Genomic DNA, 12,321 nt, shown 5'->3' with positions numbered 1-12,321 from the left:
TAACGTAAAGCAATATACAAACTATATACTTTAGCCAGGGATCGCTCACCCACCACTGAAACGCAGCCGCCTCTGGGGGGGAACGTGGCCTTGCACATAGTGCACTGCAATGCAACACAAGAGAGGAGGCAGGGAATTCAGAAGTTTGGGGAGAACTGCCTAGTTAAAACTGCAGAGAGAATTTAGGGATGCAGAATGTGACTACTCCAGTCCCGGTGGAATTTGGACAGGCCAGGGTTAATACCCCGTCTCTGAGGAAAAGGCAGAGGGGGGTTACAAACAACATTATTCTCCTTTTCAGAAAAAGAAAACAACAAGGCATCATAATATCCAAGATCTCAATAAGCAACTTCCGGACATAGGGAAGGAACTCTGGGTTCACAGAGCACATGCTCATGCAGCCGCTCCCGCGGTACAGCTGATAGAGACGCTATGGGACTCTAACAAGCAGACGTGGACAGGACCTCTGCTAAACACCAAAGAGTAACAAGTGACGGGAATGTAGAGGCCTGGGGCAGGTCTACACTACAGCCCTAAGTTGACCTATGTTAGGGCATGTCCACACTACCCTCCTTCTGTCAGCAGGGCACGTCCTCACCGGGAGAGCTTCCACTGACTGAAGAGGAGCGGGGGGAGGGCAGAGGGGCTCTCAGCTCCCCACCGGGAGCCCAGCTGCCCTTCTGGGCTCCCAGCTTCTTGACTGCCCAGCCGGGGAAGAGGGGGTACCTGGGCTTCTCAGCTCCCAGAACAGGGAGTCCTTGGGTAGCAGCCAGCATGGAGCTGAAAGACAGCCAACAGCCCATGTAAGGACTAGACCAACCTAAGCTCTGTGTCCCTTGCAGAGGCGGAGTTCTGATGATGGTGTAGCAGAGCACTGATATCGGCGGGACAAGGCTGTAGCACACACTGACATAAGTCGGTCGACGCGAGGCAGCTTACGTCGACCTAACTGTGTAGTGTAGGCCAGGCCTACGCACTGTACAGCACGACAGCATGGCATCTTCTGACCAGGTGAGGCCCTGCTTTATCATGTCATGTGCATAGCCTCAGAGCCACAAAGTTAAAGGCCAGAAGGGCCCGCCACATCTTCCAGTCTGACCTCCTGTATAGCATGGGCCACCAGCCCCACCCAGCACCCGCACACTAACCCAACAACTGAAATGAGATCAAAGTATCTCAGCCCACAGGAAAGCAGACTGGAGTGTGCCACAGGCACTGAACGGGGGGACTGAGGTGCACCAGTGCTGAGGTCCCTACAATGGCAGGGAAATGATTGAGACAATCCTAGCAAGTGACACCCTTCACCCCAAGGCTAATCAGATCTGGGGAGAAATTCCTGCCCAACCCATAGATGCAGATCACTTAGATCCCGAGCAAGGACCAGCCAGCCAAGCACCTGAAAGAGAATGTTTAGTACCACCTCAGAGCCCTGGCCCTTCTCATCCTATGTCCCTTCTCCAGCCATGGACATCCCTGATGCTTCAGAGGAAATAGATTTAAAAAACCACACAGAATACATGGGGGGGGGGGGCAGAATCCCTTCCTGACCTCTGCTGGTCGCTGGCTGAAACCCTGAAGCATGAGCTTTAGAAACGTAAGACATATACTGGAAGCGAGCCCCAGGGCTGCTGAGTCCTGACCCCCACCATCATAAGCAACTCATCATACAATCTCACTCATAAATATGTCCAGCTCCCTCTTAAAACCAAGTAAGTTGTTTGCCCTACAACTTCTGTTGGAGCTGTTCCAGAACCCCACCCCTCTGATGGGGAGAAACCTTCTTCTAATTTCCAGCCTGAATTTGTCCCTGGCCGGTTTATCCCCATTTGTTCTTGTGCCAACACTGTCCTCTAGCTTCAATAGCTCTTCTCTCTTTCTGGTGTTTATCCCCCTGACATATTTATAAAGAGAGTAATCAGCCCCCCTCTGAGCCTTCTTTTGGTGAATTAAACTAGTCAGGCTCTTCCCATCTCCTCTCAAAAAACAGCTCCTCCATTCCCCCGTCCAGACCTATAGCTCTTCTCTGCATCTGTTTCAGTTAGAAAAGACGTCTGCTAACTTTTGTATAACTGCTGTTCTCCGAGATGTGTTGCACATGTCCATTCCATGTTAGGTGTGCATGCGCCGCAAGCATGGACGCCGGAAATTTTTCCCTCGGTGGTACCCATCGGGTCAGGTCTAGCGCCTTCTGGTACTGCGTACTCATGGGCCAGTATAAGGGGTCTGGCCGAACCCACATCCTCTCAGTTCCCCTCTTGCCAGCCAACTCCGACAGAGGGGAAGGACAGTGGCTCTTGGAATGGACATGCACAGCACATCTTGAAGAACAACAGTTACGGAAAGGTTAGTAACCATTTTTTCTTCTTGAAGTGCTTGCTCATGTCCATTCCACATTAGGTGACTCCCAAGCAGCGTCATAGGAGCTGGAATTGGAGTTCATGGACGTGCTGATTGCAACACGCCTCGACCAAACTCGGTGTCATCTCTAGCTTGCTGGGTGGTGGCGTAGTGGGAAGAAAATGTACGTACCGACGACCAAGCTGCTCCTCTGCAGATGTCCTGGATTGAGATCTGGACCAGGAACACTGCTGAGGAAGCTTGTGCTCTCATAGAATGGGACGTCAGTATAGTCAGTGGCTGGACACATGCCTGCTTGTAGCATATGCAGATGCACGATGTGATCCAGGATGAATCCTCTTGAGCTGAAATAGGCTTCTCATCCTGTCTGCTACCACCACAAAGAGCTGCATGGATTTGCGGAACGGTCTTGTCCTCTGAATATAGAAAGCCAGGGCGCATCTAACATCTGGTGTGTGGAGACATTGCTCCTCCCTCCTCGTGTGCAATTTTGGGAACAAAACTGGCTGGAAAACAGCCTGATTATTGTGAAACTGTGAAACCACCCTGGGAGGAATGTGGGGTGAGGGCGGAGCTGTACCTTGCCCTTAAAGAAGACTGTGTACAGGGGTTCTGATGTAAGGGCCCAGATCGCTGAGACTTGCCTGGCTGAAGCAATAGCCACCAGAAAGGACACCTTCCAAGAAAGGTAAGACAAGAGGCATGTTGCCAGTGGCTCAAATTGGGGCCTGTGAGTTTTGACAAGACCAGGTTTAGGTCCATGGGGGAATGGGCTCCTGAATCTGAGGGTATAGTCTTTTTAGGCCCTTGATAAAACGAATGGACATCTAATGCGAAAAAAATGATCAGCCATCCATGGAGCATGGCCAAGGGTATTTTAACTGATGAGATTGCCAGCCCTGGCTATTTCAGATGGAACAAATACTCCAGAACGGTCTGCAGTGACAGCCGGGCGGGTGAGAGACCTTGCTGGGAAGACCAAATGGAAAAATGCTTCAGTTTGATTATTAGCAGGTAAGTATGCCCAGTGGTCTATGATGGGATGTTAGATGGGGTAGGATCTGAGTTACTACAGAGAATTCTTTCCTGGGTGCTGGCTGGTGAGTCTTGCCCACATGCTCAGGGTTTAACTGATCGCCATATTTGGGGTCAGGAAGGAATTTTCCTCCGGGGCAGATTGGCAGAGGCCCTGGAGGTTTTTCGCCTTCCTCTGCAGCATGGGACATTGGTCACTTGCTGGAGGATTCTCTGCACCTTGAGGTCTTTAAACCACCATTTGAGGACTTCACTAACTCGGACATAGGTTAGGGGTTTGTTACAGGAGTTGGTGGGTGAGATTCTGTGGCCTGCATTGTGCAGGAGGTCAGATTAGATGATCATAATGGTCCCTTCTGACCTTAAAGTCTATGAGTATGTAGCTCTGACAGAAGGGTTCCTGCTAGGTAGCAGCACCTGGCGGACTTGCTTGGAACAAGCCAGCTCCTTGAGATTTAATCCTGGAGCTCCCAAGCTGTCAGGTGGAGGGCACTGAAGTTTGAGTGGAGTATCTGACCATGGTCCTGGGAGATCAGGTCCAGGAGGAGAAGGAGCAGCATCGGAGTCGCTAGTGAAAGACCTAGAAGTGTGGCGAACCAGTGCTGGTGCAGCCAGGCTGGGGCTATGAGAATGACCTGTGCTCTGTCCCGCTTGATCTTCAGCAGGGCCTTGTACACGAGAGGAACGAGAGGGAAGGCGTAGAAAAGGTGCTGTGTCCCAGGGACCAGGAAAACATCTGTGAGCACACCCGGGCTGTGGCCTTGCAGGAGCAAAATTGGTGACATTTCCTGTTCTGTTTGGTCACAAACAAGTCTGTGCGGGGAGTCCCTAATCACTGGAAAATGACCGTTAATACATTGGGGTTCAGAGACCACTCGTGGTGACTGAAGAAAGACCCGCTGAGGTGATCTGCCAGCTCGTTCTGGGCTCCCGGATGGTGAAAAGCTTTGAGGTGGATAAAGTGCTTTATGCAAAACCTCCACAAGTTGATAGCTTCCTGACAGGGAGGAAGAGCGAGCGCCTCCTTGCCTGTTGAGGCCGAACATGGCTGCCATGTTGTCTGTGAGCATTAGCACGTTCTTGTTCGCCATGTGGGGTAAGAACACCTGACAGGCCCCAGATGAGCCCCCCTTCCTAGTTCTGACACATCCAAGACTCAGGATAATGAGGGCTGAGGCCTGGAGAAGGGGATGCCTAAGAGGTACAGAGGATCCCTCCACCAGTCAAGGGAGGCAAGGACCGTAGCAGGTGCAGTGAGCACCGAGTCCAAGTGGTGGTGGCTTGGTGAGTATGCTGAGGCCAAGCAAACTTGAAGGGGTCTGAGACGTACTGCACTAATATGTGCACGCGGCCAAGTGACTTAACAATCTGAGGCAAAACCAGGCCATTGTGACCGGGTGGGCCTTGACCTGCTCTGTCGATGATGCCATTGTCTGGAAGCGGGTTTTTGGGAGGAAGGCCCTGGCCTGGGAGGAATCAAGCACCACTCCAATAAACTCTATCCTCTGCACAGGGGCCAAGGCAGAGTTCTGTTCGTTTATAAGCAGGCCCAGTGCTTGAAAGGTTGGCTGTATGAGGTAGATATTAGCCTCCGCCTGGGCCTCTGACCGGCCTTTGACCAGCCAGTCATCAAGGTCAGGGTAGACTTGGACCTCTCATCTTCTCAGGAAGGCCACCACTACCTCCATACATTTTGTAAAAACCCATGGGGCTGCCAACAGGCTGAACGGGAGAACCACAAATTGGTAGCGAGTATGGTCTACAGCAAACCTGAGAAACCCTCTGCGGGCTTAGAAAAGTGAGATGTGGAAATAAGCATCTCTCTAATCGAGGGCAGCATAGCAGTCCCCTGGATGCAGGGAGGGAAAGATGGAGGCCAGGGAGACTACGTGGAATTTCAGCTTTTTGAGGTAGCTGTTGAGGCATTGTAGGTCTAAAATGGGTTGGAGAGCACCCTTGGCCTTTGGAATTAGGAAATAGCAGTAGTAAAACCCCTTCCCTCTTAAGTCCTGGGGAACCTTCTCCATGGCTTCCACTCAGAGGAGGGCTGGCACTTCCTGGGCTAGCAGTTGTTCATGAGATGAGTCCCTGAAGAAGGATGGGGAGAGAGGATGGAGGGGAGCAGTGGAAATACACTGGAGTGTATAACCCCTTTCCACAGTGCTCAGCACCCAGTGGTCTGTGGTGATATGAGACCATGCCGAGCTGAAGTGGGACAGGCGGTCCGAAAACAGCAGAGAGACAGAATCCGGTGACACAGCAATTGGTATAATGCCCTTGGGCGTCCTGTCAAAAGTTCTGCTTAGCTGCCCCTCAGTATCTGGGCGGGCTGGGTAGGGACGCTGAGGCAGAAGGGGCCAGTTGCTTGCGTCTAAAATCCCTGCTCTGTTTCTTTTGCAGGTCCTGATGGGGTGGTAGAGCCAAGAAATGGGTGGAGTGCTGGGGCTTGAAGTGCTTCCTCAAAGGCGCCAGAGCATAGAGACCCAGGGACTTGAGGCTGGCTCTGGAGTCCTTCAGGCCATTGAGCTTTGCATTTGTTTGCTCTGAGAAGAGCGAAACACCTTCAAACAGGAGATCATGAAGGGATGGCTGGACCTCCAACAGCAAGCCTGAGCACTGAAACCAAGAGCACCTGCGCATGACCACTGCAGAGGCCCTGAGTCTAGCCACCAAGTCTGCTGCATCCAGGGTGGCTTGCAAGAAAGCCCTGGCTACAGACTTCCTCTCCTCCACTGGAGCGGAGAAGTCCTGCCTGGACTCTTGGGGAAGCGAGTCCTTGAATTCTGACAAAGCCCCAGACCGTGAAATCGTACCTTCCTGGCAACGCCAGCTGGTTGGAGATACAGCACGGTAGGACCGTGTAGAATAAAACTGTCTACCAAAGAGGCCTAGTTTCTTTGAGTCCTTCACCTTGGGAAGGGGGTTGCTCTTTACAGCCCTGGTCTGGAGGGGAATACAAGTACTCATACCCCTGGGCGGGAACAAAGTACTTCTTTTTGGCCCTCTTTGAGTGGGAGGCAGGGAGGATGGGGTTTGCCACAAAGCTTTAACAGCTCCCATGATGGCCTCATTGAGAGGTAGAGCCACCTTAGAGGGGGCCTCCATGGTCAATACATTGACCAAGCTGTGGGAGGACTCTGACTACCTCCACTTCCAGCTCGAGGTTTGAGACCACGGGACACATTTTCCCTTCTGCCCACCGGCATTGCCAGCAATGGCTCTTGTGCTGCTAGCAACAGCGGTACCGGAAGCACCAGCACCTCTCTGGCTGCACTAAAGGCCTCCAGGGGGCACAGTACCGTGATTACACTGGTGCTGCACTGTCCCTCCGGTGCTGATGATGGGGATCAGGCTCAACGAAGCCTACATACAGAACGGAATCAATGGTACTGCCCGCGGAGGAGTGGCCAGACTCCACTGCACTCCCTGTGCCTGGCCTTCCTTCGAGTTTGGGAACACCACCTCTTGGCCAGCTGCTTCTTCTGTTTTTTTCCGGCACCAGTGAAGGGGAACAGTGCTGAGAGTCTCTCACAGTGGGAAGAGCACTCCACACTGACGCGGAGGGACTCAGTGTTGAGTCCAACCGACTCGGCTCCAAAGAGGGTCAGAGCATCACCTCCATCAGGAGGAACTTCAACCTGGCCTCCATTACACACTTCTTTATACACTGCTTGAACGAACAGCAGATCTAACAGTGATCCCCGATATGAGTCTCACCCAAGCACTATAGGCAACTGGAGAGTGGGTCACCCACAGGCCTGGCCTTGACGCAGAAGGCTCAAGGCTTGAAGCCCAAAGGCTGAGGCATGCCTCATGAGGTACTGGGGACAGATGAAACTTCGCTAACAGCAAGAAGCACCAACTAACTATGTATAACAAACTAACAATAGTCCAAGCGAGAAATAAACGACTGGGATAGAACGAAAACAGAGAAAATGAAGTAAAACAGAGACCACCAAGTACAGTCAAAACAAGAACAGTTCCAGCGACAGTCATGGGTTATAAGAAGGAACTGAGAGGATGTGGAGTCAGCCAGACCCCTTATACCGGCGCATGAGCGTGCGGCACTAGGGGGTGCTAGAGTCAGCCTGACGGGTACCACCAAGGGAAAAATTTCCGGGACTGTGCTCGTGGTGCACACACCTAATGTGGAATGGAACACCGACGACCGGAAGTGTACAAAGTGTTCCAGGTGAGGTCTTGGCAGCGCCTCGGACAATGGCATTAATACTTCAATATCTCTGCTTGAAATGCCTTGTCTGATACAACCTACGTCGCATTTGCTTTTTTCATTGCTGCATCACATTGGTAGCTCAGAGTCATCCTGTAATTGATCCACACACCCAGGTCTCTCTCCTCCTCTGTCACTTCCAAATGATGAGCCCCCAGCTGGTAGCAGATATTTGTATTAGACCCTAAGTGGATGACCTTGCACTTTGTATTATTGAATTTCATTCCATTTCTGTCACTCCAGACTTCAAGGTCATCCAGATGTTCCTGGAGAACCTGCCCATCCTCCTCTGTATTGACAATGCCTAACTTTGTATCGTTAGCAAATTTCACTGTCACAATCCTTTTTTTTGGTGCCAATATCATTACTAAAACACTGAATAAAATGGGTACCCAGACCAATCCTGGAGGAACTCCACTGGTAACCACCACAGTGCATAGGGGTGGGAAGCTCCCATGAAATGTATGCCTCCTTCTCTGGGGTTCCTAAGTGCCACTGACATTAGGATGAGTAGATTTAAAAAATATACAGATCAGGTCCCTCTCAGGCAGACTAGGTGAGGGGACAGCAGCAGAGTGGGGGGATGGCTGGGTATGGGAGCAGGGCACTGGTACTGGGTATGCAGGGCAGAGGGTTAGTGGGCGATCAAGACAGAACATTGGGGGGCGGGGGTAGGCTGGAAAGTTGGACTGGAAGAAGAGGAGCCACCTTTTTCCCTCTACCCTGTCCCCATCAACTCTCCTATCTTTCAGATCGGATACTGGGATTCATTACAGAGGTGGGTAGGGGAGAATGACTATTTACTAGTGTCCCTTTCTCAGGGTGCTGCCCCCTTCCCCATGCTCCCACCCAACCTGCCTCCTGTATTGATTATTTCTATTAGGTTCTGGAAACTCCAGCTGAGATTGTGGCCCCTGGCACCAGGCACTTCACAGGCTCTGCAATAAACAGGTCTTGCTCAGAAGAGCTTCCACGAGTTATCCCCACTGCAGAGACCAGGAAATGAGACAGCTACCCATCCACCTTGCCTGCCAGGCAGAACCAGAATAAGGCACTAAGGTGGGGAAGGGTCAAGTTCAAGGCATCATGTGGAATGTAGTTTACTTTGGTAGCAAGGGCACCAGGTGAGATGTGGCCTCCCTACAGAGAGTGGGGAGGTGACAGGCAGGGCTCCCTCAGTTCTGGCCTGCCCTGGAGCAGGGATTTTGTTTCCACTTCCCAAGCACTGGTTCTTTGCAACAATATGGCTATTGCTGCACCTGGAAGCAGGATCCAGGCAAGTCCCTCCTTTTAAGTGCATCTGGAAAACACCAGGGGTGGTGGGGAGCCAGCCTGGACGTGGTCTCTCCGCTGGCTTTTGTTCCATTTTTGGAATGAAGGCGGCTGAAGGAAGGTGTGGGGGGGATACTCGGTATTTTTTTCAGAAAATTGGAGGGTTCCCCTCCCTAAATAGCAAATGTGAAACCCTCTAGTCCCCCTGCAGCAAGAAGGCCAACTCCGAAGAGAGCACGTGGCTGGGGTCTGAAGCCTGTTCTGGTTCATAAACTGTCTCACTAGAAAACACAGCCTGTAATTTGAGGCGAGGGCACTAGAGCTGGGAAGATTTGCTCAATGAGCCCATTATCCAAGCCCCTCGAGAGCCCATGAAAGGTGCATGTTGTTCCTGGAGTAGCTTGTGGACTCACTTGACCTCACAGGCCGTGACACAAAAGGTGAATCTATGCTCTGTCCCCAGGCAGCAGCCCACTCCCAGCACAGGCTAGGGGCTAGAAAAGAGAGGGGCTTTTCCTTCCCGCAAAGAGCAGGTCTCGGCTCCTGCGCCACAAACCAACCTGCTGCTTGAATGTCAGTTTTGTTGGCAGCTCTTCTGACCCCCTTCCCTCCTCCCACTCCAGCCGCACGCTGAAAATGAGCTCCTGCTTCAAACCCAGCGCTGTGGAGCAGTTGGGCTTGTGAAAACAATCTGCAGCGTCAGGGATACAATCAAATGGGAGGAAGTGGTGGCCTCTAAGCAGCTGTTTGGAGAGCGAGGCAGGGACTCTAGCAACTCCCTTGAGTTCCTGGGCCTTGCAAGAGGAGTCAGACACTCTGGCAAGACAAGAAGGGGAAACAGCGCCAACCCTCGGCATACCAGCCCTCCGTGGGCTCCACCACAGCTCATCTAGTGACTAGGAGAGTCAGGCCATTTCAAACCAAAATTAAAGTCTCCTGAATTCTCTACTGCTCCAGCCCATGGGCGATCTAACCCCGAACGCCCCTCCTCCAGCCCCTGCCCAAGAGTGGGCCAGTGACCCCAGAGAGGAGACTGTCTTCTCCGCGCCAGGAGTCGCCAATCGCCACGTACTGTGTGCTCACGGTCAGCAGAGGGCAGGGCGGGCTCCTCACCAGCTCTGGTGCCCTTTTTTACCCCCACACAATTGCTCTCCTTCCCCCAGACATGGGCCCTAGCGCCTCATGAGACACCCCAGCCCCTGACTAGCCCCCCACCCCAGACCCGTGGTGTCAGACCCCACCGCCCTGCAGTACCACACAAAAGGGACTTTGTCCTGCAAAAAAACCCAACAAACCAGATGCTTCCATTGGAAGGGGGGGGGGGGTGCAGAAATTCCACAGAATTGGAAAGTCTCTTGTCTAGGAGGGTTTGTTTGCAAGAGTATAAATCTAAAGCAGATGGAGCCTCCTTTCCACTGGGTTTTAGGTTACGCCTGGGCTGCGTTTCTCCCTCGGAACCGCGGGGTTGTATGGACTCTCCCCAGAACTGCCAGCCCCGGGCGCTCCGCGGGCTGGGCCGAGCCGCACACGGTTGCTGGCGGGGTTCGGGCTTGGCCGGGGGAAGCGGGCGCTGCAGCATCCCGAGAACCGTAGCCCAGGATGGGGTTAATCCTCCCGAAAGCGGCGCTCGCTGGAAGGGGGGGGGGGAGCCAAAGGCATGCGGAGCTCTGAGCTGGCAAACTCCACGCAGGGATGCCGAGAAACGTGCGACTAAAGTTACAGGCTCGGCCAGCCCGAGTGTGGCAGCGGGGGCGACTCAGGTGACCCCCCCCGCGGACCCAGGTGGTGCCGAGGGCAGCTGTGCACAGATGTAGGAGCACCCCGAGCCTGCCAAGCCAGGTGCCTGCGGGTCGGAGCCAGGCCGGCCGGCCGGGGATCGTTAGCTAGAGCCTGCCCAGTCTCCGCAGCCACAGGCGGGACCCAGCCACCCAAAGCCTCCTCCGGAGGGGCCACTGATCCCCAGCGGCCAGTAACCCACCCCCTGGAACGGGCACCCCACCTCCTCCCGGACTCCCCAGCAGCCCCAATCCGCGGGGGGCCAGGCCAGGGCCAGCGGGACCCTCGCCCCCAGCAGCGCCTCTGGGGGGGCGGGGAATCTCAGGACCAGCGGGACCCTCGCCCCCAGCAGCGCCTCTGGGGTGGGGGAGAATCTCAGGGTCAGCGGGACCCTCGCCCCCAGCAGCCCCTCTCGGGGGAGGGGGGGGAATCTCAGGGCTAGCGGGACCCTCGCCCCCAGCAGCCCCTCTCGGGGGAGGGGAATCTCAGGACCAGCGGGACCCTGGCCCCCAGCAGCCCCTCCCGGGGGAGGGGGATCTCAGGGCTAGCGGGACCCTCGCCCCCAGCAGCCCCTCTCGGGGGAGGGGGATCTCAGGGCTAGCGGGACCCTCGCTCCCAGCAGCCCCTCTCGGGGGAGGGGGATCTCAGGGCTAGCGGGACCCTCGCTCCCAGCTGCCCCCCTCGGGGGAGGGGGATCTCAGGGCTAGCGGGACCCTCGCCCCCAGCTGCCCCCCTCGGGGGGGAGGCAGGGCAGGGCCCCGCTCCAGCAGGCAGAGGCGGCTCTCTCCGGGTTCCCGCGGCGGGACAGCGGCTGCTCCTACCCGGTGGCTCCGCACACGTTCCTCCCGCCGGGACGCAGCTCCTGGGCAGCTCCCCAGCTCAGCAGCAGCAGCAGCGCTCCAGCCCGCCCGGGCCGAGGCAGCCCCCGGAGCCGGGCGGCCGGGCCCCTGGGCGCCTCCATCGGCGTCTCCTCCGCTCGGGTCCCGTGCGGGGCAGCGCGCTCCGCTCTCCGGCCCGAGCGCGGCCACCCTGGCTCCCCAGCGGCGGCTGCCTGCGGGGTCCCGGCCGGAAGCTGCAGTGCGAGCGCGGAGCTGCCCCGCCGCCGCCTCCTCCGCGCCCCTCTCGGCAGCAGCAGGAGGGCGCCCGGCCAGCCAGGAAATTCCACATTGGTTCCCCTGATCCCGGGCCAGGCTCTGGGGGACGCGGAGCCGCCGCCTCCTGCCCGCCCCGGGGCCTCCCCGCCCTGTGCCCGGCAGGGCTGCGGCTCCTCGTCCCGCCACGGCCCCGTCCCCGTCCGAGCCCTTCTCCCCCTAGGGCTCGGGGGCAGAGCGAGGGGCGCGGCCGCCCCCATCCCAGGTCCCGCGGGCGTTTGTTATTGTAGGGTCGTTTGGGAGGAGCGGGGCCGTCCCTTGGTGCCGCGATTCCTAGCGGGTCAGGAGGGCACGGTCCGAGCTCGCTGGTCTGCGGGGTTTGCCCGGCGCCGTCCCCAGCCTCCCCGCAGCCCGTGTCCGAAGCTTGTTGGGGAGCGAGACGGGGAGGCTGCCGGTCCGTGGCTGCGGAGGGGAAGGCTCTCGCAGCAGCGGCGTTGGAAAGAGACAAGGAGGGGAGCGGAGATGGTCTGTCAGGTTAGCGGTAGCCCATCCCGCAGG

The 12,321-nt window shown here is 55.8% G+C and overlaps 1 protein-coding gene across 1 annotated transcript in view; it reads right to left on the bottom strand.

The window, feature by feature from the left end:
• Positions 1-11,633, bottom strand: part of SCARF2 (scavenger receptor class F member 2) — a 96,043-nt gene extending 84,410 nt beyond the window's left edge. The window contains exon 1 of the mRNA XM_050923708.1: positions 11,494-11,633. Within this exon, the coding sequence (XP_050779665.1) occupies positions 11,494-11,633 (140 nt within the window). The remainder of the gene's footprint in view (positions 1-11,493) is intronic.
• Positions 11,634-12,321: the final 688 nt, after the last annotated feature.

Source organism: Gopherus flavomarginatus, chromosome 15 (assembly GCF_025201925.1).
Source record: "Gopherus flavomarginatus isolate rGopFla2 chromosome 15, rGopFla2.mat.asm, whole genome shotgun sequence".
NCBI classification, from domain to species: Eukaryota; Metazoa; Chordata; order Testudines; family Testudinidae; genus Gopherus; species Gopherus flavomarginatus.
This window is presented reverse-complemented; position numbering and strand designations above follow the sequence as displayed.